General features: G+C 33.4%; 2 protein-coding genes across 2 annotated transcripts; both read right to left on the minus strand.

Annotated features, from left to right (window-relative positions):
• Positions 1–235: 235 nt before the first annotated feature.
• On the minus strand, positions 236–19,800 carry LOC145316731 (uncharacterized). Its single transcript, XM_080157441.1, has 23 exons — positions 19,664–19,800; positions 19,156–19,426; positions 18,850–19,023; positions 18,444–18,652; positions 14,913–15,172; positions 14,316–14,745; positions 14,056–14,113; positions 13,626–13,690; positions 13,166–13,349; positions 11,711–12,853; positions 10,440–11,446; positions 9,827–10,072; positions 9,472–9,644; positions 9,055–9,170; positions 8,546–8,692; positions 7,729–7,961; positions 7,013–7,228; positions 6,501–6,660; positions 4,951–6,308; positions 4,437–4,568; positions 3,563–4,084; positions 1,645–3,368; positions 236–695 (listed from the first exon to the last, which is right to left on the minus strand). Exons 1-23 carry the CDS (start codon positions 19,742–19,744, stop codon positions 641–643), a joined length of 8,964 nt encoding a protein of 2,987 aa, XP_080013567.1. The 5' UTR covers positions 19,745–19,800; the 3' UTR covers positions 236–640.
• A 1,204-nt stretch (positions 19,801–21,004) lies between these two features.
• On the minus strand, positions 21,005–26,969 carry LOC145316732 (uncharacterized). The gene is made up of 7 exons (XM_080157443.1): positions 25,526–26,969; positions 24,471–25,315; positions 23,227–23,530; positions 22,678–22,934; positions 22,257–22,415; positions 21,630–21,713; positions 21,005–21,143 (listed from the first exon to the last, which is right to left on the minus strand). The coding sequence occupies exons 1-7, from the start codon at positions 26,913–26,915 to the stop codon at positions 21,105–21,107; spliced, it is 3,078 nt and encodes a 1,025-aa protein (XP_080013569.1). The 5' UTR covers positions 26,916–26,969; the 3' UTR covers positions 21,005–21,104.
• Positions 26,970–26,973: the final 4 nt, after the last annotated feature.

Genomic DNA, 26,973 nt, shown 5'->3' on the forward strand with positions numbered 1-26,973 from the left:
CTACCTGCCCTAGAAGATTAATATCAGCGAGGTCTTTAATCATTTAAGGTTTACAAAATAGGATTGAAGGTTATTTGTTGGTCTATTTATTATATAAAGGATTTTGTCCAACTATTCACCACTCAGAATTTTTTAATATTTTCTTCGTGGGCACAAAATAAGAAAAGAATTTGACATGACAATTCAGAAAATCCAAAAATTTTGTTAATATTTATGACACACAAAACAAATAAAATTTGGGTTTATTGTTTATTTTACGTAAATTCCATATGTATAAACAGTGAAAATGTATTATAAAAAATTTTAAGTACCGGTTACATAACAAAAATGTATTTTTAAATGTAGTACTTTTTTTTTACATAGAATTAAATTCATATATACTGAAATAATAGCAGTTTATCAGGGAGGAATTTTCATCCGTATAATAGTAAAATAATAACAGGTTGTTAGTGTGTCTTCAGCAATTGATCTCGCTAACAGCTGAACCGATATGGTTCTGCTTTACAGTCTGCAAATAAAGCTATAATTATAATTAAGGAGGAAGATGATTTCTTTACTATTATTTTAGGTATAAATAAGGCTAAATAGATTTTCTACTGATAAAATATCCCTCCATACAAAATCAAAATGATCATCAATATCAGTGTTTTCGTTTGCATTTCGTTCCATATTGACAGTAGCCTGCTTGAAAAAATCTAAACAAAAAAAGCTTTTTATATAAGAATAATTTTCTTCTAAACTTAAGCCTATTGTGAAGGCTTCGAAAACGAATTATATCCGATAGATTAAAACTAGTTCTGAGACATGCTAAAAAATTATGAATCGTATTACAGACACAACTTTTGACGCGTAGTGAAAGAGAAATCATAACACCAGTTCAAGTTGTCCCCTCGGGGTAAATTAAACTGGAATTAATATAATTTTTTTCTTTCACTATCCGTGTAAAACTGTCTCTAATACAGGGCGATAAATAACTATTCTTTTATTTTTAGGCTACAAAACACTAAAAATTGCATAAAACGTATAAGAATACCTGGCAAAATTTCATAAGTAAAAATGCATATAAAAAATCAATGTAATACCAAAAGAAACCCATATTATACAAAGATGCAACTAATCCTTATAATAAAGTAAAAGGATGTTTGTCTGTGTGTCTGTACTCTATAATTCCAAATGTTTGTCCAGCTGTATGTCAGACACAGAAAGGGGGAAACGTTATTTTCCCGGCTCCTTCAAAAGAAAAAAGCTGAAACTTTTGATAACATTCCAATCATTAGGGAGCACAATCACTAACCGCTGAACCGATCGGGTTCTCCTTAACAGGGTAGCTTCTTATAGGTCCCGGGAAGGTTTATAACTATTTTGGGAAGGGTACCACTACCATCCCAAGAGAATTCGCCCCTAGAAAAAAATTACCCCTCCCCCCCCAAAAAAAACTTTCCCCTCATCAAGTGCCCCTAGAGGCCTCTAGGGGCGTAGCCGCTAGTAGTAGATAATATAATTAGGAAAACGAAAAATAATACCTACTAATTTCATATTTCAGAGAGAAAGTGTGGATATCAATAAAATAAACTAAAGAGGATAGACTTGTGGCGAGGGAACCGAAGCTTTATAGAACACGACATCCGCGTTAAAAAAACCTACTTGCACATTTGAAAGGACAGATCATGAATATTTGGACATCTCCACCCATTTTGGCACTTCAAGGAGGTTCCATAAAATTGACACACTTTTCTTGCCATCTTTGGTGGTGGGGGATTATTAAAGCCGCAAAAATAGCCGCCACCGTTGAAATTCGGACGCTTTCTGCTTGGCCCTTCAGTCGAATGATAAGGAGCTGTGGTGGGAACAGGTTTAGGTAAATTTAGCAGTAAAGGTGACTCTTTTTGTGATGGGCGGGATAATGATGAAAAAGCCGTAGAGATGGCTGATTTTGCTAGTTCTTTGGTTTCTGACACTAAGGATATTAGAACAGATTCAGATGAATTTGAGGACTGTGCAGCAGTTGACTCGGATAGTTCTACTGTTTTTCCAGGCTCTGGTTCTGTTGGTATACCCAATGAATGTGACTCACTTGAAAGAGATTTAGATTCCTTTGTCGCTGTTTCTTCAAATGCTGAATTTATTTCCAATTCTCTTGGCTTTAATGTACTTGAATCTTGAAGTTTTTCTGGTTTATCAATTATTGACGAAGGCTTATTTTCATTTTCTTTAGTTGGTTGGTCATTTTCATTTACTATACAATCTTCTGTCACATTTTCAATTTCTTTCTTTTCTGGATTCTTCAAAGATTCTTCAGTGGTTACTGTGGAAGTTTTTGTTTCTTTAATCTCGGTAACTTCAATGTCTTCTAAGTTGTTTGTATCCGCCAAATCTGATTTATCATTATCTTCATGTTTGTCATTCAAACTTTGGGGAGTTTCAACAGGTATTACAACTGGATTTGTCACTTTGGGTTTAACTTGAATTCTGGAGCAATGAGTTATAACTGGAGGCAATCTGGAATGTGAAGGTACAACTGGTGGTGGAATTAGAGACTCACTTTGGTCTTGGCGTATTCTTGATAGAGGAGATATTGACTTAGTTGGTCGACTAGTTGAAGCAAGTATTGCTATTCTAGGCCCGGCTTCTGTTGGTGCTAAATCTTCCATATTTTTGTCATTTATTTTGGTGGATTTTATTGCAACTTCACTCAGTTCTTCATCAGAAACAAGTTCAAGTTCTGGCATATTATTATTAGCATGTTCATTATTGTCAATCATCTTAAGTTTCAGAGTTTCGTTAGCAAGTTGAATTTTTTGTTGCAACTCTGTCTCAAATGCTTTAAGATCATCCAAACAGGTGGGACACTTTCCATTCTTGTTTTGTATCTTAGTGAATACCATTGACTGATAGTTTCTGTGGGTCATGTGTACCACATCTTTTTCTATACTCCTCTTGGGACACATCTCACGCACAGCAAATATTTTACACGGCGGAGTTAGGTTGAGATGAACTAGTTCTTCAAAGTGTATATAAACACAATCGGCTTTGTTTCTGCAATATGATGTGAAATCTTTATAGCAAATTCTATTTTGTCGATGCTTTTTCTCTTTTGGATTGTATAGCTTACAGTTAAAAAAGCATTTGTTACAATTGAGAACTAACTTGCGCAGTTCATAGCTGTATAATTCTTGCAGGCCTTCATAGTTGACATGTTTATCTGGGCAAAATAATGGTTTGTCACAAGAGCCATTCTCGAGATATGCTAGGCATGGAGAAATCTTGAGGCTTGGGTTGATTGTGTGGGAATTCGGGCACGCTTTCTCCTTGCATTTATTAAAGCTAGGACAAAGACTTGAGTTGAGATTACTATGGGCACAAGTCATCTAAAAAATAATATTATACAATACTTGTTTGAAAATTCTACAAAATGATAATAAAAGTTATCTAACTGCAAATAAAAAAAAATATGTTATGCTAAGCAATATAAGTAAAATAAGTAATAAAACCACATTTCAATAGATGTATTTACTAATTTTAATCATGTAAACAGAAAATGTGATTTTGATATAAGAAATACCTTTAATGGTGATGCTGTAATATCAGGAACATCAAGAATCTGAATCTCGTCATCCCCTTCAACAGAATCTTCAGCAAGAGTTACTGTTTCTATTGCTTCCTTCGTATTCTTATCAACACTATTACTGTTACATTTGTCTTCAATGGTTTTTTTTGCTGAGTTAATGTTTGAATCTTTGGATTCGATATCTCTTGATTTTGATTTATCACCATTCTTGTTAATTATCTTAGGTAATTCCGGTGTGACTGATCTCGACTTTTTACCGCTTGGTTTCAATTTTTCAGGCGAAGAATCTGTATCTAATGTAATAATATCCTTATCAACTTCAGAGTTATCATTCTTGCTCAACTGTCTTTGGCACCAACCACAGTTTTCTTTTAATTCTTCAACATAAGTATTGTAGAACCTGACAACCTCCATGACGTCATACACGTGGTACTCGTGCTTGCACTCGAATGGGGGGAAGCTTTTGGCACACACGCGCTTCCTCAGATAGTCCATACAGAACTCTTTATTTCTCAGCTAAAAAAGGTGCATCGTATTAAAAAATTCCAAGATTTATGATTTTTATAGATTTTATATTTCTTCAAACGAAGGGTCCCCAAGAGGTGTGGGGGACTACTCCATGGAAGGGGGGGGGGGGGGGGGGTGTCATGCCGGGTTTCCCACACCCCAAGAGAATACCTTAAAACCACGATATTAATATTAGGTATATTCCCTGAAAACCAGTTTAGAATCCCATTCTCCTTCCATTGAACTGTAACTTTTTATAATAAGGCAAAGGGAAAATTGAGCCAAGTTCAAATTTTATTTTAGGTTCAAAATCTATATAATATCTTTAAAGGTTTGCTTTAGTATTAAAAAAATTGTTTACCATTACAAAGTCTAGAGGTAGCTTGTGTTGCAGTGTCTCCTGACATTTAGTTTCTTTGCACTCTATGCCAAGCATAATATTCTTACACGCCTGACTGCGCAGCTGATCATGACTACATGGACTACAGTCTTCCTGCGTATGTAAAAAATTTATTAAAATTAAAATTTTTGTAAAATTAAAAGTAACAAGGATGAAAACATGATCCATAAAAGCTAATCCCTATAATCAGAAGAATGGAAAAATGAAGAATAACTCTTGTAGAGTGCCAAAACTTAATAAGCAGAACATTAATTTGTTAGTCTAAATAAAATTGCATATAAATTTGTTGCAACATACTTTCATTTTTAGGACTAAATTATAGAGATACTAAGCTTATAATATTGTACATTGTTATCCTAGGAATCATTATCAAATAGCTATCCGTTACGGACGCCTACATTTATTATTAAATCCCAACCTTGTAATTATATATGGAACTTCCTATAGAGAATAAAAATAAGAAAAATTAGCCTACCTTTTGTTTTTCGCCAATACCAGTTTCAGTTGGAGCAGGATTGTCATTTTTCCTGACAGATTTTGCAAGCCCACTCTCTGAGAACGCGTTTTTGATTAGGTTAAGAAGTTCTTGTTTACCAATTGGTTCTTGTGTTGACAACACTGACACAGGAGTTATGCTTCCACTGTTGCCAGCTGAACTTTCTTTATCAGAACATTTTAACTTTTTAGATTTTTGGCTTAAAGTTGGACTTGATTTTTTAGTTTTCTGTTTTCTATCCTGACCTTTATTATCTTCATCTTCATTTTCGTTATCATTTATTGTTTTTGGATTCTTCTTAACATCTTTATTTTCACTGGAAGAGGGCCGTGCTTTTTTGTCAGCCTGCAGCTGGGTCGGACTTGATCTTTTTACAGCTTCTTTAGCTGCGTCAGCATTTTCAATGGTGGGATTTGATGTGCTTGTGTTCCCAGGTGGGCTATTTTCTTCTTGTGGGTTCAGAGGGACTATAATCTGTCCTACAATGGTTGATTTTGTCAGGTATATAGGCTTCCCAAGACGATTTTTTATGCTCATGTGAAGTTTAACAGTTTTAGATATTTTCTTTTTCTGTCGTTCAGGTACAAAGATATCATTGTTTTTAAAATCAGGGTGTCGCAGAATTTCATGAACTTTGTCTAAAACTAAATAGTCTGGAGAGACAACATGAACCCGAGCATAGCTGACAGTCTTGCCTGGAATACAAATATCTTCTAGTAAAGCCACTTTGTATCGCTTAACAGGGCCCTTCGGTGGTTCAACAACTGGAGTAAAAGCCGAAGCATTTGAAAAATTTTCAGTTTTTTTAAGTTTCTTTACAGGTGTTGGATTTTTGATACCACCTCTGCTTATTTGCTCTTTTCTGACAAATCCCGGGCCGGCAATATCATTTTTGGCCGTCTGACTTTTTGGTTTTACTTTTGGTACCCTTTCTACCAGGATGGCAATATACAGATTTGCATCCAGCTGTACAGGTGTACTGGACACATTTTCCAGATCAACTTGAACATTACTGCCATTGATAAGCTCCAAAACAACCTCAACCTTTTCCTGGAATGGCTGAAACTTTGTGTGGGTTCTGATTACATATTTTCTTCCAACGATTTTTTGTTTCAACGCCAGAGTGATGGACCTCGTGGCTCCTGGCGCTAGCTCAAAAGATTTGCCTAGTTTCAGGGGTATACGATGGGGTGCCTGGCCAGCTGAGGTTGAAGGTTCACGGCCAGAAGGAGCTGCAATGTAATCTTTCCCAGAACTTGGTCCTTCAGAGTGAAATATTTTTCTCAGTGCTTCGTCCTCATTAATTTCATTGTCTATTGTAGAGATTGAAGCTTCATCTGGAATGAAAAATTATTTTCAAAAAGAATTTCACAATGAGAGGATTAAAAGATTCTTGTAAAATTCTGTAGATTTTATTGACATAAGAATATATTCACTTAGAAATATGCACCCCAGTTAAATATTCAAATAGCTTATCTAAAAAGGCATATATTCGGAATTAAAATAGGCTATTTTATAATAAATCTTACCAAATTCCATCTGTGGTTCTGTATTATGAACTTGTGAATTCTCAGACTGCACCACATCTGTATCTTTAATGTTTTCATTATTATCATCAGAGCTTCTCTTCTTGGATGTTTGAATCTCCTCAGGAGTTGTAGAAGATACTTCATCGTCATCAACATCAAGCTTAATTATAGCAATTAGTGAAGGATCTTGTTAATAAAAATCAGATTTATTTCGAATAGTTACAACGTATAGGATTTACGTCTCTCTTTACAATAAGATCTTACTCACATTTCTGAAGATAGAACTGTCTTAAATGTACCTGCCTTAACTAACAATGACCCCAAATTTTGCTGGAAACGTGTTCTTAAGAGATTTGTGCTTTTTGCCAAGTATACCAAGTTGAGAAAGTTTTTTTTTAAAGAATTCGCTTAAAAAGGCTAATTCTGTTTATCATCGTGTACTTAAATTTATCGTCTTTTATCTTATTCCTTCAGATCACTTATTTTCAGGAGATGATTTTAATGAACTTTACCTGTATAACAGTTGGGGACAAAGGTTTAAAGGAAACCTGGCTAGACTTTCCAGGTTTCTCACTTTTTGATGATGATACGGAAGGTTTATTATTCTTTGCATCAGCCTTGGGGACCTTTTCTTTAGAGGTCTTAGTATTTCTCTCTGTGACTTTGGATGGTTTTCCCTCCTCAGGAACATCTGGTCCACTTGTGCTCATAACTGATCCTATCTGGACCTTAATAAAACAAAGATGACAATATTAATAAGTAGCGTAGCTCATGAATGTTATGAACATCTAAGCAAATTGATGGAAAGGTGTACAAAAAAAGACAGACAGGAGAAATAAAATAATAAGTAATGGTGCTCAGCTTAGTGGTCAAACGAACCTTAACACAAAATTTCATAACTTCATCTATGATAACAGTCGATAACGATTTATTTTATAGCAGCACCGATAGGCTGACTGACAAAATGTTTATATAGAAGATGTCCAATAGTCAGCAATATTTGCACAAATTTCAGCCTTCTATCATATGCTCATTGGATTATGAAAGGTTTACTTTGGGTACTTCTATAGAATTTTGGTTACCAATTAAAAGTGTCTGTACTTTTCAACAAAATTTTTAATATACAGAAGGAGAAATTTAGTTTATCATCATTGGGGATGTATATCACTTTATCCCTTAAGAACCATGCATAAAATAGTTGAAAGGAGAAGGAAATTTTTTACTATACCTGTTCTTTTGTGGTTTTAATGAGATTAAAAGTAAGCGCCTGCCTGGCCAGTTCTACCAGCTCACCATCCACACCCTCAATAACAAGTTCATCCTCCATTATACGGAGTGTTGTGCCCGTGTAGTGGGCTGTCAGCTGTAATGACAGCAGATTCACCGGCCTGGGACAAATATCTGTAAAAGGCACGGAATCCATCATTATTTCTAATGCTGTGACCTTCTTTGGACGATTTCCTAAAAAAAATTATTACTTTAATAGATAGTTTCACAAAAAAAAGTTAGAGTATCCTTTTTAAAGTAGAAAAAAAACAGTAAATGATAAAAATGGCGACTAAGTAAAACCAGCTTCTGCATCATGCAATTAACCAATAACCCGCAGATAAATCGGCGTAGTTTTAAAATTATTAAAAATGAGCTGAGAATCTAACTTAGCTTAGCAATCTGTCCATTTAGCAACCATAGATAAAATAAGCACCAAAACAGCAGTATTCGAAATTAGAAGTGAATCTAGTGTATAATTTACTATGTCCGTCTGTCAGTCCGTTACGCTGTGCGCGAAACGAGATTTACTCAGCCGCATTAAAGTTAGACCTCTTATTTTTCTTGTCAACATTGCCGTCAGCATATGTGAGTATATAAAATCATTCACTATCTTTTTTTTTGCTCTCACAAATTTTTTTTTTGGATTATTAACTTTGTCTGTTTGCAATTCCATGATTGTTTTTGTGATTCGCTACTTATAGATATTGTTATCCCTGTTTTATTCAACTTCCATTTACAAATCACCCACTCCCACTGCACTAAATAAAATGGTAAACCTGGAAGCTGCTCTAATAGATTGCGAGCTTTTATAATCTTGTTAAATCCATCAATGCAGGATTTCTTGTCTCTGCCACGGATAATAAGAAAGGTTCTTGGTCCTTCCTTCACACAGTCAAGTTTTACTCCGTTTCCACAGTTCTCAGCTAAATGAAACCAAAAAAAAATAATTTTACATTATTAGTTTTTTTTAAAAATAAAAATAAACTAGGTACCTAAGCGTTACAATATCCCCTCTCTCCGATTAAAGACCCTAGAAACTATAAGCAAAGCCACTTGCAACTTAAAATTTAAACAAAGGAATTAATTTCCACAAGTAGCGCTATAAAGTTTAATTAACTAGCTGTAATCCCACCGATTATTGATCCAGTAATGCAATACCTTGGTTCTATTATTGAAAATAATGCAGTGTTTGACTTTTCCTGCATAAAAAATGCGTATACTTTAATAAATAATTTAGACATTTTGTAGCGTTGTTATATAATTCTTTGAAATAAAGTGAAATTACCAATATCTTGTAGAGTTTCTGGGTCTGTAAAATGAGATTTTGTTTTGGTTGACCAAGGTGTTATATCCAACAAGTCGTAGCTTCTTTTCTCTGGGTCAGGAATACACAACGATGCTCTAAATATTTTTTTTTAAATCATCTAAAACATCATGAGAAAAGATCCTGTTATAATAGTGAGTTATATTCTTTAAAGTGCGTAATTTTTACCAATGAAATTTTAAAATCATCATCTTTTTACAAAATGTCACTGAATTTTTTAAATGGACAAAAACATACAAAACAATCTTTCTGTCCACGAACATTCAGTACAAATATTGAAAAAGCTGCCTCTGCTAAATTCAAATTAATAATAAAACAAAGAGTTTATTTTTCTTTTCCTAAACTTTTTAAATTCAAAGAAATAGACATTATTTTTACCTAAATTGTGGTTGTCTGGACGCTGCAGCCTCTCGAGGCTTCACCATTAAAAATATCTGTAAACCTGGCTCAAGAGGCGACTCTAGGTCACCATCAAAGTTTTTAAGTCTGGATACGTCAACCATTACAGTTTCCAACTTACTTCCTCTAAGAAATGCCCCACGATAACAGTTCTAAAAAAATATATTTCTAATGAAAAAATCATATTTTTAAAAGAAATCAGAAGGAAATGTTTGGGTGTACAAAAAAAAACCTGATATTGTTTGGTATGATTAAAAAAAACAAAAACTAATTCTTATTCCATTTCAATTATAAGCAAATAAAAACAATCTAGGTTTAACTTCAATAATTTTACCTTATTCTCTCTGAAAAGAATAAATCCTCTAAAGAAGTATTTGTTATCCTGCCATGCAGCCAGGGGAACTGCCACCTTCACACGGGCTTCATCCTGCCCCACCAGGCTGCTACTAAGCACCAGCATAGTGTCACCCTCGCCACCATCAGCCTTATCAAGGGTTTCCTTGACGTTGACCTCATTAGTTTGACGGACACCATTAATCAACAACATATCTCCAGTTATCACAGCGTTACGGGGTAGGTCCTAGAAAAGAAAACAAGGTATCTTAGAAAAATAGCATTTAAATACGAAATCTTTTTTAAAAATGTTGTAGGCATTTCATAAGGCAGGCGTTTTCTAAGACGAACTAAGCACAAAAGAAGTATCACCGAATCCGTTGATATATCATATCAGACCCGCGAAAATAATATTAATATTAGGCCAATAGATGGGCATTTATCTGCCAAGTACTATTAGAATTTAGAGATTGTGCAAACAAGGGGTTAGATGTTGGTAGGAAGTAGGTCAATCTATCATACATATTACAACATTGTGAAGAACCCATTACCAGGGTTGAAATATCCGAGAGACAGAAAATAAGATAACTTGTGGTGTTTAATAAAAAGCTTACCCTAACAAAGACTAGAATGCTGCACTGTTCTCTTGACGCCTCCATCTTGATGGCTAAATGCAAATCATTAAAATTACTGTCACCATCAAATGGAGCGCTATCTTGTTCTATGGGTTTAGTGACGTTATTTTTCTTTTTCTCTGGTAGGATATTATCTGGAACTTTTGAAGTTTCGTCGGATTTGGTTTTATTAGCTTCATCAACTTTGGTTTTGTTTGGAACAATATTTTCAGTGTTTTCTTTATTTTTAATTTTATTTGCTGAAATATCTTGACTGTTATTCACATCAGGATCAGTTTGTAGTTCCCTAGTCTTGTCTGAGGCTAGGGGCAGTTCAGAATTGTTTTCTCCTTTTGAAGGAGAAATTTCAAGTATCTGATTGTCAAACTTGATAGCAAAAGCTGAACCTGGCTCAATGGGAATAATTTCTATTTCATCATCTTTTGAATCTATGGCCTCAATTGGAAGATTATTAATGTCATTGATCTCTTCTGTAGGCATGTTTAATATTTTATTATCACAAACATTGTCAGCATCATGAGATGAAGGTAAATTATTACTAAAATTCTCACACTCATCAGTCGGAATTTTTCCCACATCAATGCCATCATTGGCAGCCGTGCTGGAATTATCTACAACATCATTATTTTTCATATTTTCACAAGTATTATTATCAAGTATTTTAATATTGTTTAGTATAGGTGCAGACTTTTCAACCAGTGCAACAGCCTCCAGTAATTGTTCAGGTAAACCTGTATCGGCAAAAATTGTTGACTCCTGCTGGCTGAGGCTGCTTGAGACATCAAATATATTAACATCTGTATTAATAGGTTCATTAACAACAAGTGAATTTTCTAGAGCTTTACAGGATTCATCCATACTTTCAACATTAATTGAAGAATCTATTATTGGATCTGTTAGCAGGTTTTCTGTAGAGTTATCCTCTTCATTTGAGTTGGTAGGGTTAGGGAAACAATACATGAAGCGAATGTTCATATCCAAGAATTCTAAAAAAGTAATGATTTATAATATAAAAAATATATTTTTGACTTAGGAACGTTTTCTAGAAGATTAGGTATAGATAATTAAAAATCATATTTAAAAGAAATTTGAAGTAACCATAATGTATTGTTCACTAATCAGCCAAAAAAACATATCAATAGTCTTTTTTTGTCTTTAATCTAATAAGGTAACAACAAAAATTCCCATATGAGAGTAAAAAGCAAAATATTTACCTAATATTATTTTACACTAACATAAGAAAAGCTAACCTGAAGTATTAAAGCTTTCACAGAAATGAAGTAGGATTATCTGAACCAACATGACCACAAAATTTTCACCATTTAATTCATCAATTCCTTGAAGAGAGGAGAATCTTTGTGCCAACATGTCAGCCCAATTTTCAATATTTGCATCTATGGCCTTGTCATGTAACTCTTTCATTATGTCACAAAGCTCGTCTAGGCCATTTGTTAAGTCAAAGTTTAATATTTCACTATACACTTTCTCACCAAATTCAACATAATGATAGGGAAGATCATCAAGAGGAATGCTTGTATATTGCATTAAAGTTTTGTATAGGGGTAAATATTCTTCTTCTCCAATTAAAGATGGAAATTGTATAGAAAGATCCCCCTCTACTTTATAATTTTTAATTTGTTCCTTGATTACTTTTAGTTGCCATATAAGAGGTTTGTCTTTGGACACAGTTCCTGTCTTAGTTGAAACTTTCAAGGTATTCAAATTATCATTTGCTTTATTTTCATGCACATCACTGGGTGTATTTATCACAGCGTTATTATCACTAACATCTTCTGATGTGTCAGGTTTGTCAAACCCTAATCCAATGGATAAATCTAAGTGAGCTGAAGGCTTATTAATGTCATCGCCATCGTTTATTCCGGAAGCAATGTCCTCAAAGATAGGGAGATCAATATCGACATTAGCTAAAGCAGAGGTGATCCCCAAAGATGAAAATGTTGGATTAAGATCCTCCCATCCTGTTGGAGGCTCTGGATTCAACTGATCTGATAACTCCTGCAGAATATCGGTAGCAAAAAAATCCGAGGCTTTCGAAGCTATAATAAGCTCTAGATCTTGTGAAGGATCGTCACCTGTTAGATCTGAAGTAGCTTCAAATTCATCAAATTTTTCTTCGATACTTTCATTGGTGGTAGCAGAGTAAATGCCTGAAAATTCTCCAATACTTTCATCAGAAGACTCTGACGGCTCAATTTTAATATTTTCCAGATCAACCCTGGGAAAGTTGTTGATAGTTTTCATTTGAATTATTGTTATTTCTGGTTCTGGAGGTTCCTCAGGACCATTTGACAGACGCAGTAATCCAAAGAAAAGTCCTTTGGGTAATCTTATCTTGTTCTTGGTTTGATTTAATACTTTCACAATCAACATTCCTAAGATTTGAAATATGATTATTATGTGTTGTTAGTACAATCAATTGTGGTCTGTTTCTTCTTCTTTGGGTGAAAAGATTGATTACACATTAAAGAACTATATATACAAGTAGCGCAGTCAAGTTTAAATCTTAAAACTCCAGTAATATCATAATCTTGAATTTAAAAAAAAGATATCATAATGATGGGGTCTTTCTAATAATAATGCAGAAATGGATCCTACATATAACTTACTCTAGTACATACTAAAATAACCTGGTTATAGAGAAGCAGTGCTACCAAAGTGAAAATGATGCTAAAGAATATTCTAACCTGATGGATTTGTTCTTTGAGAGTCTGTGAGAACTTTGTATAACTGTTGTTGGGGCAGACACTCAGGTATAAACTGGAGCACTGTGTTGGTGTAGCTGGCAACAGATGGTATCACCAGCAAGGTGACACAGGTTGTCTGTCCAGGTAGCAGGGTCACACTGTGATGCAATTTAGATTCACAAACCTAAACATATTTTTATTTATTACTTTTTATTCAACAAAAAGTGTCCTAATCTTTTTTATTAGTTTCATTTTATTTTTCATACCTATTGTATTTATTTTGATAAAAACAATACTTAGGTATAACTTAAAACAATATAAAAAACGAGAAAGCATTGAATTTTTTTTGGAATTGGTGGAAGAACCGAACACTAGATGCCTTTTTTTCAATTGTAGTGTTTAGAACACGTAGGACTTGTTTAAAACTTCAGTGCACTCAAATTTTAATGTATAACTATACCTCCGAATCAAAAATGCTAAGTTCAGATTTATTTATAGCCGCTTCCAGTAATTTGTTCATTAGTCCTAAAATAAGATAAAAAAACAATTATTGTTTTCTCATAACAAATACTTTGTTAGGAAAATGGACCTAATCTTCCTTTTATGACAACTTAGTCTTAAATTAAAATTGAATGTGCTATGCAAAGGAATGTCAAGTTAAGTGTTTTACTGACGATACCTGTCAAACATTTGAAAATACATTAAATCTTTAATACCTAATCATTATCAAATCTTCAAATTTATTTTTATTTTTATCATTAAAGATGCAATGTACCTAGTTACGGTTACCACCATTAAAAGCTGATTTCTACATAAATTGCCATTATCATTTCAAAAGTTTATAACTACCTCTTAGTTTCTTAATGAATAAATATATAACAAGAACAAACCTGATCTAAAGGGATACGAATATTGTTGAAGAAAAGCATCTGAGCAAATGTTTCCATCCTAAACAAAAATATGTGACCAAGAGTTAGGTGCTTTCTCTTAAGGTGCTTGTCTAGCACTGAACCCTAGAAAAAAATCCCCTTTGACCCTCCTTTTTCACAAAGAATTTTTAAAATGACGGGGGTTTATGTGCTCAACAAGAGAAAATGCCAAAAAGTTCTAATATTTAAAGAATTGTGTTGTATTACAAAAAAATGATTACCATGACATGATTAAGAGCCTCATAACCAACCCTGGCTAAAACCTGACTACTTTGTGTCTCCAGATTTCCAAGACCTTGTGTTGTTGTTACTCCAGCAGCCTGTAGAAACCTGTCCAGGTAGCGAAGATTAAATACTTTTCTACAAATATTCTTCTTCTTAAACACAGTCTCAATATGAGAAAATCCGGCGACTAGATTTTCAAACTGTTTCAACACTCCATGCCGTTTCATAGCAGCTAACAGGTAAACAAGGCTATCTTCATACAGGATACTTGTTAAGATTATCCCTCCCACCCTGCTTGAAGTACTTCTACAGGATTCTAAATTGTTTGACATAAACTGTAAAAGTTGGTCCAGGCAGGATCTTTCAGACAAACAGGGTTCATTGTCTATAAGCCAAGTGCCACTGGTCGATATGTGAAGGCCAAGCCTGAAACAATCAAAACATTATTCTGCTTATATTTCAATTATATATATTATATAATTAGAAGAAACTCTTTAAAACTAATATAAAAATATTGTTAATCTATTTAAAGTACAAAATAAATGTACAATACTAATTGATAAACTATAATTTCAACAATAAAAACAACTTACATCTTTGCCGAATCCCAATCCAAACTATCTTCAGAAAATGATGAGAGATCAATGCCACAAGAAAACCCATCATTTTCAGTCCTGACAGCAAGGCTGCCAATAACACTACCTCCCTCCTGGTGCAGGCTGACTAGGCCAATATCAATGGTCATGACTAGATGCTGTAGATCAGGATTTAGACTGGTTATTTGAATGTGGTTTTGAGGATTAGTTTGGGCTTCAAAAATTTGCTTTATTGTGCTACTTTGTGGATCATCCTCCTTCAAAGAGAATTTATAAAAAATATAATTTTATACTGCAGTGTGGCCACAACCAAAAAAATACTGATACTGAAGAAAAAAAAGGAAATACTGAAAATACTGAATCCTAAAATAAGAAAAAATACTGAAATACTGAACAAAAAAATACAAATACTGAATAAGTATTTTTTTTATATGATTCCTCATTTCAAAATTTCATATCATCATAGCATTGTTATTAGTGGGATATTTTAAAGATCTTTTAATTTTGCCTCTTAGATTTTCTTGCACCAATTAAGCAGAAAATGACTGATAAATATTTTAAATGATTACAAAACTTAAATACTTTTTAGTTGAGTTAAGAGCATAGACGTCCAACCTTTTTTTTGGGGGGGGGGAAATTTTATTAAGGGGGGGATAATTCGCTTTTGGAGGGGGTAAAATGGCGCGCGAAGCGCACCGCAAATTTCCCCCCCCCCCCAAAAAAAAATTTTTACCCCGGGGGTAAAATTTGTTTGGGGGGGGGGGTAATTACCCCCCATGAAATCTGTTGGCAGTGGTAAATTTTGTTTACCCCCCCACAAAATTTACCCCCGAGGTAAAATTTTTGGAGGGGTAATTTAAATTTAAATAAGTGCGCAAAAATTTTTTTGATAAGAGATTTTTTATTTTGGGGGGGGGTATTTACCCCTCCCAAATTGTTTAGGGGGATGTAAATACCCCCTCCTAAATGGTTGGGGGTGCCGTAGGCACCCCTCAGGATAGGGGTAAATTATGAATGGGGGGGGTAAAATGAAAAAAATTTTGGGGGTGCCTACGGCACCCCAAATTCGTTTGGGGGGGGGGGGGGGGTAATCGCCACTTTACCCCCCCCCCTTGGACGTCTATGGTTAAGAGCATGCTAAAAAACTTTACCTTCAATAATCATGCAAAGTACTCACCTTAGATTATTCATTCTATTAATAGACAAAAAAAATACTGTATAAAAGCATCTCAAATATCTAAAAAATTTATATTTGAGATGAAATTGAAAAAAAAATGTATAGGGTAGTGCGGGGTTATTCCGGTCAATTTTTTGCTTCAACTTAAAAAAAACATACTTCCCAAAAACTTTTTCCGGTTTTTAAGAGTGCAAATGAAAGATATGGCAATAACGAAGAAGCCTGTCTTGGTCCCGTTAAGATCTCGCAACTAGAAGTAGATCAAAAATCGGTTTAAAGGGGGGCGGTTGGCCTATACCGGAATAACCCCACCGGTGGGGCTATTTCGGTCAGTTGACTTTGGGGGGGTGGAACACCCCCTTAAAATATTTTTTTTTACATTTTAAACTATGAGTAGAAAGCTGAGGTCATTAGCTTTCTAACGGTACTAGTCGCATGCAGATCAGACAATTTTTTGACAACATTTTCCCCATTTTAAAAAAGTCGGTAAAATCAAAAAAAAAACATAAATTTTTTTCATGCAAACTTTTAAAAAAAAAATCTTACTTTTTATTATATGATTAGGTTTTTTTAAGCTTTATACATAAATTAGAGGCAATTTCTGATTCGCAGGTCTTGGAATTTCTTGAAAAAAGTGATTTTTTCCCCAAAAATTTTTAATTTTAAAAATCCTGCCAGTTTTGACAGCAGTTTTTAATACATTTTTTCTTGTCTCAAATTAGCTAGAATTGACCTACAAGGGTGGTTAAGGTGTCTAAAGATGCAAAATTACATGCCTGACAGTTAACTCGAAATGATATGGGGTCTAACTCTAATATTTCAACACATTTTATGCAACAGGAATTTTGAAAATGCAAAATCTTGAATATGTACTCTAAATCTTGGAGATAGAACCCATATCCTGGGGAGTTTTTGTTAGGACATGCAAAGAGCTTTCTATAGACACCTTACACACCTTTCTAGCTTAATCCTAGCCGATTTGACATAAAAAATTAAAACCGCGCAAAAATTGCGAACACCCTCTTATACGAAAAAGATGCAAGGGTTTCATATGGAATTTTAAATCTTCTAGCGGTCTTTCTAATAGACATACCCCTTCTTACATGAGCCAATGCAGCTGATACATCTTCAGGCAAATATTTAAGGCGTTCCTTTGGGTGATATACTCTTCCCATTACTATAAAAATGTGTCTGAAAAATTTTTAATATCTTTACAAATTGAAAAGCTTAGGCAACAAAACATGACATAATACAAGCAGTAAAATGACTAGTAATGTACATCACACAACAGGCAAGGCAATGATTAAAGTTAGGTCATGCATTTAGGTTGTTTATGCTTCCAGATCACCTAAATAAAACATTAGGGTATTATACAGTTATAAATACAGTAATAAAAAAAAGTAAAAAAGTGACCGGAATAGACCATTTTTTTTAGACGAAAAAAAAATTATGAAAAAATCAAGTTAGAACAAGGCCTCCAATTGCAAACGATAAATGAATGCCATATCTTTCATTTTACAAAAACCCGGAGGTCGCTAGGACTTACCATTTTTTCACAATTTTAGGTTGAACATGGCCTATTTTGAAATTTTTTTTTGCAAATTTTTTGCAACTTTTTGAGGGCAAAAAAATCATAGAAGGAGTGATCTGACAAAAATTTGCTGAAGTAAGAAATAAAAGTATAGGCAATAAACTACAACTTTGCTTTTCTGAAGATCTCTCGCAAACGTTTAGAACACCGTTAAAAAACCGTTTTAAAAAAGTTGGTCGTTTGACCGGAATTGTACCCCCCGACCGCATTAACCCCGCACTACCCTATTACCATAAAAAAAAAAAAAATTAATGTACAAAGTTATAGGGTAATTCAAAGGAAGGTAAAGTGAGGCGCGAAGCGCCGAAAAAAATCTGACATCAACTACTTAAATAAACATCTTATTTAAGCAATTTTTTTTGGAATTTTAGAAATAATGAAAAAACTGAATCATGAAAATTTCCAAAAACTGAAAAATACTGAATAAAATTTTCAAATACTGAATATTCAGTATTTACTGAAAATACTGAAGCCCCAATTTCCAAATACTGAAGAATACTGAAGATTTTCAGTATACTGAAGAATATGGCCACGCTGATACTGCTAATAATCATTAAATAATAAAGATATATAGACAATTATTTTAAAAGAAAAAAAGGCATAAAAATCAAAAAAAGGGTCAAAGAAATCTAGTTTAATATCATATTCATAAGTGGAAACTTCCCAAGTATCCCTTTCCAGAACAAGGTCGATAAATTCAAAACATGAATGGGCTTCTTTTGCTAATATATTTCGTTTAATAAAACTTGTTATTTGTTACCTGATGTTGGTCAGGGTTAGAATTCTTGAAAGTTTGATAAAACAAATCTGGTAATCTTGTCTCATCCTCACAACAATACTTGAGATAGCTGGGGTCAAACTTGGTCATCACCAGCTGGTTCAAATCAATCCAACCAGAAAACAGCTGATCAATATTATCACAGATTTGGTTTAGTTTGTGCAAACAATGCACTGATTCAAGCACAGCCACTGAAAATTAAAGGCATTTTTTTATTGCCAAAAAAACTTAAGGTACTTCTTGTAAATTACTATATGGCTCAAATAAATTTCTGGTGCTTCATGTGACCCAACCACTAGCCAAAAAACTAATAAAATCTGAATGAGCTAGTTTAAACTTGAGATAACAAATAGATCATTTTAAAATGGCAACAATAAAAATACTTTACCTAATGTAGAGGCAGCTTTAAGTTGTTTGATATATTTTAAAAGTTCTGGAATACTCTTGAAGGTTTTGTCTTGATTGTCCACAGACGTAGTGGATACGCTCACAAAATTCTTTCTTAATGATTTCCAATGGAGAAAAATATAATTTATTTTGCTGCTCTTTACCTCAGGTCGAGCTGAAATAAAAATATTGCACATGTACCTAATAGATTAGACAATCAAAATAAATGATTCCAAACTAGTAAGTGGTTGTATGTAAGTTCCATAAAACAAAGTGTTTTTAAAATGCATCACTAAAAACGTTTTACCTTTTTTAGCTGATAAATTTAGAAATGCAATATTATCTTCTTGTGAAAATAGTCTATAGTTGAACTCCTCTATCATTGCCTCGGCCTCTGCTATGCTCCTAAACTCGAGGAAGGCGGAGGTGTATCCTCCCTGCTCCACCAGACGAATATCTTTGGGCAAAGAGAGGCCTCTCCAGCGCACAGTCCGCCTGATAATGTGTGCAGTCACAGAATTGTCCAGGTTGCTGATGTGAAGGATGTTGGTTGACGCATTTTCTATGCTTTGACTTTCCTTAATATATCAGCGTATAAGAATGTTAGATATTAAAATTATTAAGCGACTCTGGCTTTTTGAAATTGCACACGTATCATAACTTTAAAATGATTGACTATCGACCCTTGTGGCCAAAGATGACGTTTAACTTTACAAACAGGGTATCATTTGATATTGCCTCCAAAAAGATATTTGAATCTACCTCAAAGGTATTTTTAATAAATGTTTTCCAAAATAATATCAAATAATACTTACATTTGGTGTGTTATTAAGAGAAGCTCCACTCCTTTTGTTTTTCTTACGTCCCGACATTTTCACTGAAAATTTAGAAAACATAATTGTACACAAAACATAACAAACATTTAAAATTCAACAACAAAAATGTGCAGGGGGGAGAACATGAAAGTAATTGTGCCGTTACGGCCGATAAACATATTTAACACAAGGGTAAATAATTTCCGTAGTTGGTGGTAGCGATATTTTTTGAAATTTTTAAACTTTAAAAGTATCAGAATAAGTCCTCTTTCCCTAATGAAAATTACCAACGTGTCCATCCCCCTTAACACGTAAAATTTATTTAGTTCTTTTATGATACACCTCTAACACAAAATTGAGCATCAGTTACAAAATAAATATTAATAAAAAAAATACTATGAGGTAATTTAGAAACCACAGAGCTAAATATCATTGTTCAATGTTCATTACTTTATAATTTTTTAAAAATCTTTATATAGGCACTGATGGTATAAAAGGGGTGCTGCCACTTTTACCACTAGCAAAAGTACAGCCACTGTTTTTTTGACAAATATTGGGTGTGTTTTTGTCAATTTCGTTTTTAGCTGTATTTTTGGCAATATTTTTTTATCCACTGTCAAAATTACACCTTTCCGCTGTCATAAACACAGTTTTACTGTTAAGTTCACATCCATGAAATTCAAGTATGCTGTCAAAAGTCAACAAAGGAACTCAACTAAAAAAAGAGTTACAGGTCTGAGATTTTGCATGGCAGTTGCTTTATAGGGGTAAAATGTGGAACTGTGAAGAAACGGCGGCGCAACCGCTGAAAACCGCCGTTTTTTTCCTTTTCTCGGCGGTTTGTGGCGGTTGCGACGCCGTTTCTTCACAGTTCCATATTGTACCCCTATAAAGCAACTGCCATGCAAAATGTCAGACCTGTAAATCTTTTTTTAGTTGAGTTCCTTTGACTTTTAGTTTTGGTTTAAAAAAGTGTCACTTTCGCCCCCCCCCCCCCCCCACCCCTTTAATAGATGTATATTTGTCAATATGTAGGTGTATAATTGACAAATTATAAATTTAATAGATGTATTTTTGTCAATATGTAGGTGTATAATTGACAGCAAAACTGTGAATATGCCAGTGCAATAACTGTATTTTTGTCATACCCCCTAAAAATGCAGGTGTGAATTTGACAGTAAAACTGTGTTTATGACAGCAAATCACTGTGTTTATGACAATAATATCACTGTATTTTTGCTAGTGGTAAATCTGCCATGTACCCGTATAAAAGAATAAAGACATTTAAATATCAACAGTTTTTTTTTCTTTATAGAAATTCCTATTAAGGCATTTTCTATATAACATATTAATATCAAAACATCTTAGTGACAAAATTTATACAAATTTTTTTTCATATGTCAAATGATAATCTAAAATGAATAGGATAAATGATTTGTCATCAAAAACAATGGGTAATTTTAATATTTGTTTCCAACATCTATATCAAATAATTTTTAAAACTTATTATGTGCCATTATAAGTTATAGTTAACTGCAAAATGTTTTTTTTTTGGCACCTTGTCAATAAAGGATTGAAAGCATACAATTGTAAAAAAAAACATTTTGAATTAGGAATTAATAAATGTTACCATCCCGAATAAAGATTTATGACCATGGATGATAACTTAATCTTAGCACTTTGTGCCTTTGTGCTTGCTTGAAATTTTTTTTTTTTGGGGGGGGGGCTATTTATTAAAAAGAACAATAATTCTGGCATTGCTATTTCTCTCTTAACCACCCCCAAACTATATAAAGCATAGCTTTTATTTATAGTCCATTTCCACTTCTTAACAAGAATGGTGATAAAAAATTCTCATTTTCCCTAAATATAGCCCTTACTCCTATTTCTTAAATTCTTGAAAACATAACTACTCTAAAACGTATGTCTATCTGTCTGTCAGTAAAGTTGTTTAATCAATGTTTACAAGTGGAGCAGGATTATCAACGCCAACGAAGCAGTGGAAAATTAGTAGAACCGCAGCATAAACTGTGTCTATTTCCGAAGAGTCCTAAAAAAGAATTATCATTAATAAATTAAAAAACAAACGTAAGGCTAGTTTCAAGAGATGCATTTTAATTTTCTCTAAAACTAACTAGGGGAGAAGTACCAATAATAAAAATTGATATTCTTTTATGTAAATCTACTCCCCACCCCTATTCTCATCCATGTTTTTATTCCTGTTAAAAGATGTGAACTACAGCTAAAAGGAAAATATTTGAAAGAATTTATTAACGAATAGTCAACTTGTTAAGTTTTTGAAATATCCTAACCTAAAAATCAAAATGATCCTTAAAGAGGTGGCTAATTGTGCGTTATTTATTACAATACAAATCTCTAAATGATACACGAAATTCTAGTAACTTCTGCTTGCTATAATTTTTTCTAAAATTGTAGCTTTTACTAACAGAGATGTTAGACATATTGGGACGTAACTCAAAATCTGCTTTCATCATAACTATAGGTTCTGAAGACCTTATTATTAACGAAAAAGACCTCAACGCCCCCCCCCCCATACACTCTTAATCCCCAATACAATATCTAAAAGACTTACTTGAAGTTCTGGAATCCTGTTAACTACTTGATTCACCCAACTATCCAGATTCCAGATTTTTCCCTTGCTGGAGAACAACCTGTCCTTGCAGTTTGTCAGGCTGCTGATACCAGCTGTGTCCAAGGCATTCAGTAGCAGGTTCATGGTTGTCTTCAAGCTCTAAACAAAACATCTTAGAGGGATAATCAAACGGTTAGCTAAGTAGCTGGGATAAGAGAGGATATATTAAGGTAATCCTCTATAATGATAAACAAGCAAAGTTAGTTCTACTTTAGATTAAAATTATTAGTTTAAAAGTTTGGAAACTGCTAGTTGCAACCAGATTATCAAGATTTAACAAAAGTAAACAAAGTTTTTGGTTAATCGAATGAAAGAACAAGTTTAAATAAATTTCGATGAGATGAAAAAACATAATAGAAACCTTTGGTAGAAGAAGCAACGCTTTATGCTCCAGGATGAGGAAGGAAATTACAAGAGACTTGAACCAGGGCTGACCATACAGTCCAGGAAATTCGTCACATAAATCCTCATCCTCACAAAAGTATGGAGTCTTTGGTATGAGTTTGGCTAGCTGGCTGTGGAGAGGCTTGCTCTTGTCCAGGTTGTACAGTTTGCTGGAACTACTGCTTAATTTGAAACTCAATTGTTCAGGCGTTAAAAATTCTAAGGCTCGGACCCTCCTAGACATCAATTAAATTATCAGATTTTGTGCTTTTTTAAATAGAAAAATAGGTTTTTCAAGCCATGATATCCGGAAAAAAGCCCCAAAAAAACACCCAATGGGTAAGTTACAACTTACTAAAAAATTATCAATTCTATTAGCGTACTATTTATCCTCATTCTTAAACAAATTCCTATGAGTTACTACTATTGCACAAAGTTTCATGAAAATGAGTCAATGCTTTCATAAAACTAATGGATTGAACTGCACATAACTAAAATGATAAGCACTGAAGTAAAAAATCTGTATTCCTATTGGACTGGACTGCAGCAGCACGCTTTGGTCTCTTGCCACCATCAGAAATATCATTAGTAGCTCCTGGCACACATCCACCAGATTCTAATTTGTTTTCATTATATTCATTAAATTCATGAACTGAAACTACGTCTGTTTTTGCGCCACTTTCTGACAAATCTTCTGGCACTTTAGAAGTACTTGATTGAGATGGTAATGATGCAGGACAAGAAGGATGTAATGTTGTCTCTGTGGTTGAAGAAGATGAAGGAACAGGTTCTAGGATAACTATAAGATCATCATAGTCCGCATCCATAGCCTAGAAGAATACTTTCTTTTTAAGACAAAAGAGGGGAGCGGGAGGGGGACGTGGTTCTCATCAACATGTGATTAAATTATCTTGAAAATAAGACAGAAACATAAACTTTGGCATTTGGTTACTTAATATGTTTAGGTTTAGTAAAAATAAAGAAACTATGCACGAACGAAAGCAAGTACCTTCCAGCAGTTTCACCATGGTTTTATTAGAAAAAAAAACTTTGAAATGTTGAACATTTTTTGGGCTCAGTATCATCAAATGTTTTGTTGAGTTCAAAAGACAAAATAAAATAACACAGCAAAAAATCATCAAATGCTGTAAATAGTAATTGTACATTGATTAAACTGTCAACGATATTACTAATAATAACCGCAACTTTTTCTAAATATACGTTTTTCATCAAAATAATATACTTTTGTTTCAACAGTTTGAACTCAATAAAACATTTGATTACATATTCAAAAATATATATTTTTTTGGGGAGGGGGATAATTTCTTTCTTGGGGCGATTTCTCTTCGGAGGATGGTGCTACCCTCCCCCAAAATGGTTTTACACCTACCCGGGACCTATGAGAAGCTACCCTGTTAAGGAGAATCGATCGGTTCAGCTGTTAGCGAAATTATTTGGTACAAACAGGCAGACATATACACATCCTGTTACTTTATTATAGGGATAAACCTAGTATATTCAACAAAAAATACTCAGGTTCAATGCTGGAAGTTGCTTAAAATCACTTGCTCTTGGTTCGTTCATACTCCCCTTTTATAGAAAAAAAGGACATTTTGCCGAAGGATTTTACTACCAGGTTTTGCCATTCTGAATAGTTTGACATAAAAAAGTTAACAGGAAAAAAACTTGACAGTAAAAAATATATTACTAAATAGCTTTATAGTGATTTGTTTTATTTGAATTAAATGGGATAAAAAGAAAGTATCCTACCTCTTTAGTCTTTCTACGTTTCTTTTGTTTACATCTTTTATCTTTGTTTAAAGATTTTGAATTGACAGCATTTTCATTTATGTTTTCTTTCTTCTTAAATTTGTCAGCTACAACAAAAACTTCTTTCACTCTTCTTTTCTTCAGAGGTTTCTTTTCTTCACTCATGGCATCTTCAACTTTATCAGAATCATTCGCTTTGTTGTGATCCTCATGAGGAAGTTCTTGTATTCCCTCCTCGTCACTGCTACTACCAAGAAGATCATCAATACTAATTTCATCATCTTCTTCATCAATAACAATTAAATCATCCTTTTTATCTTCTACGGGCTGTGAAGGAGGAATAATGTCGATTGGCTTCGTATTTTCTTTCACTGTCTTTTTTGTTAATTTCTTTTTGGACTTAACCTTTGATGATAATTGAGATATAAGGTCAGTTAAACGATTGTTGCAATTTATTTGTTTACCCTGATTGTCTGTTTTATATATTATTTTTCCATGGATATCTCTGATCACGACATTGCCACGTCCTTCAAGTTGATCACGTGTAAATCCAATTTCTTCATCGTGACTTTTCAGTTCTTCATCTTTGTCATTGTCTCTTAAGGGATTCAAGTCTTTCTCATCTGTTGTATGTAAATCTTTAAATTCTTCGTTGTCTTCAAATTCCTTTTCTTTAATCTGATTATTCTCTACTTTGCCTTCATCGATGTTCTCTAATAAAATTGGTTTCTGATCATTTAATTCTTCATCTTGAGTAATTTGATCTTCTTTAAGGTCTTCCCCGGCAGAAAATAATAAGTTTGTTTCAGCTGAAGAGTTAATATCATCCTCTTTTTCTTTATCTTCTGAAAAAGCATCTTTAGTGAAAGCCTTATTTTTATGAAAATGTTTTACATCTTTATTCTTTTTAATATTATTTACTTTATAAACATCTTTGATAAAATTGACAGAACTGTCTTCAACTATTGTTATTTTAGGAATACGAGTACTAATAACTAATGACTCAATATTTTTTTCAATGAAATTTGTTTTAGTTTTGTCTACTTTTTGAGAACCTTTAGTTTTTGAGCCAAAATCTTCTGCTTTCTCGTGATCTTCAGGAGATGGTGGTTGAGCATACGTTTTTTCCACATTTTCATCATCAGTGCTAAAGTTGTTGTTAAGCATTACTTTAGTATTTTCATTTAACTTATTTCCATCTTGATTACATAATTCACTGTGTTCTGATTCGTGATATATCAATTCAGACTTAATTTCAGGTTCTATATTTTTACAATAATCAGTTTCAGAAGGTTTATTTTCAGAGTTGTTTACAGCACTATCAGTGTTAACTGTAATGTCTGCATTCGTATCCACTGAATCATCAATCTTTTCTGTATAATTAAATGAAACATTTTTCTTTGCTTCTAGAGCTAAATCATCATTGTCGGATTCTATGGACAATTTTCGACTAGTGGTTTTATCAATATTAACATTATTAGATACTTCAACATTAGTTCCATTTTCTTTCAATGAATCAGAGGAGACAGAAATCACAATGCTACTGGCATCAACAGAGGTAGTTAGAGAAGGATTTTCTATCAAATCCATTTCTTTTCTTGAAATGTTAGAAGCCTCCACTGTCTGACCTAAACTTGTTTCAGTGTCACTTATTACTTTCTCATCATCTGTCTTCTCATCAAGATCATTATCTAGAGTATTTTTCTTGGTCTTTTCATCTGAATCTGTTGTAATTGGCTGTGCCTTATCTCCCTTGATTGTTATATTTTCGTGATTTACAACTTTCAAATCCTGCATACGGTAATTATCTGCACTTAGAATCTCAGCATCCTTTTCTATGTTACATGTTTCTTTTTCAAACTCATTTATTGAGTCTTGTATTTCTTGGCTTGTTTCTAAACTATCATCAAATTCATTGGTAGATTTCTCCCTTGAAACATCTTCATTGATAGGTGGAAGAGATAATTGTTTAAAATCTTCTTTATGAGGCAATTCTTTTTTATCAATTTCGACACCTAAAGTTTGAGTATTAGTACAAGTTTTAAGGATTTGACCATCAACGTCATTACCATCTGAATGTTGTATTTCACTAATATTTTTAGATATTCCTGTTTCAGTATTCTCTTTCAGTGAATATCTAAAACTTGTATTTTCATCTTCTGCCTTTTCTATAGAAGAATTGTCTATTTGTTTTCTTTTCTTTTCAGTAAGATTTATGGTAGATTCATTGACTTCAGCCTCAAGCATGTCCTTAGAATTATCTTTTGTTAAAGTATTACTTTTAGATTTTGTTTCAACTGAGATCTTTACTTTGCTGTCGTCTCTAACTGTTTCATCATTTATATTCTCAGAAGTTTCATTAGAAGGACCATTTAAAGATTGTTGTTGAGTTGGATTTAAAGAGTTTGTAATGGTATCATAAAGGCCTCTAAATTTTTGTCTCATCCTGTATTGCTCAACGGGTATAGCCTGTTAATTTTTTATTGGCAATTTAAATATAAAT

Source organism: Acartia tonsa, chromosome 4, assembly GCF_053477335.1.
Source record: "Acartia tonsa isolate MP-2025a chromosome 4, ASM5347733v1, whole genome shotgun sequence".
Taxonomy (NCBI): domain Eukaryota; kingdom Metazoa; phylum Arthropoda; class Copepoda; order Calanoida; family Acartiidae; genus Acartia; species Acartia tonsa.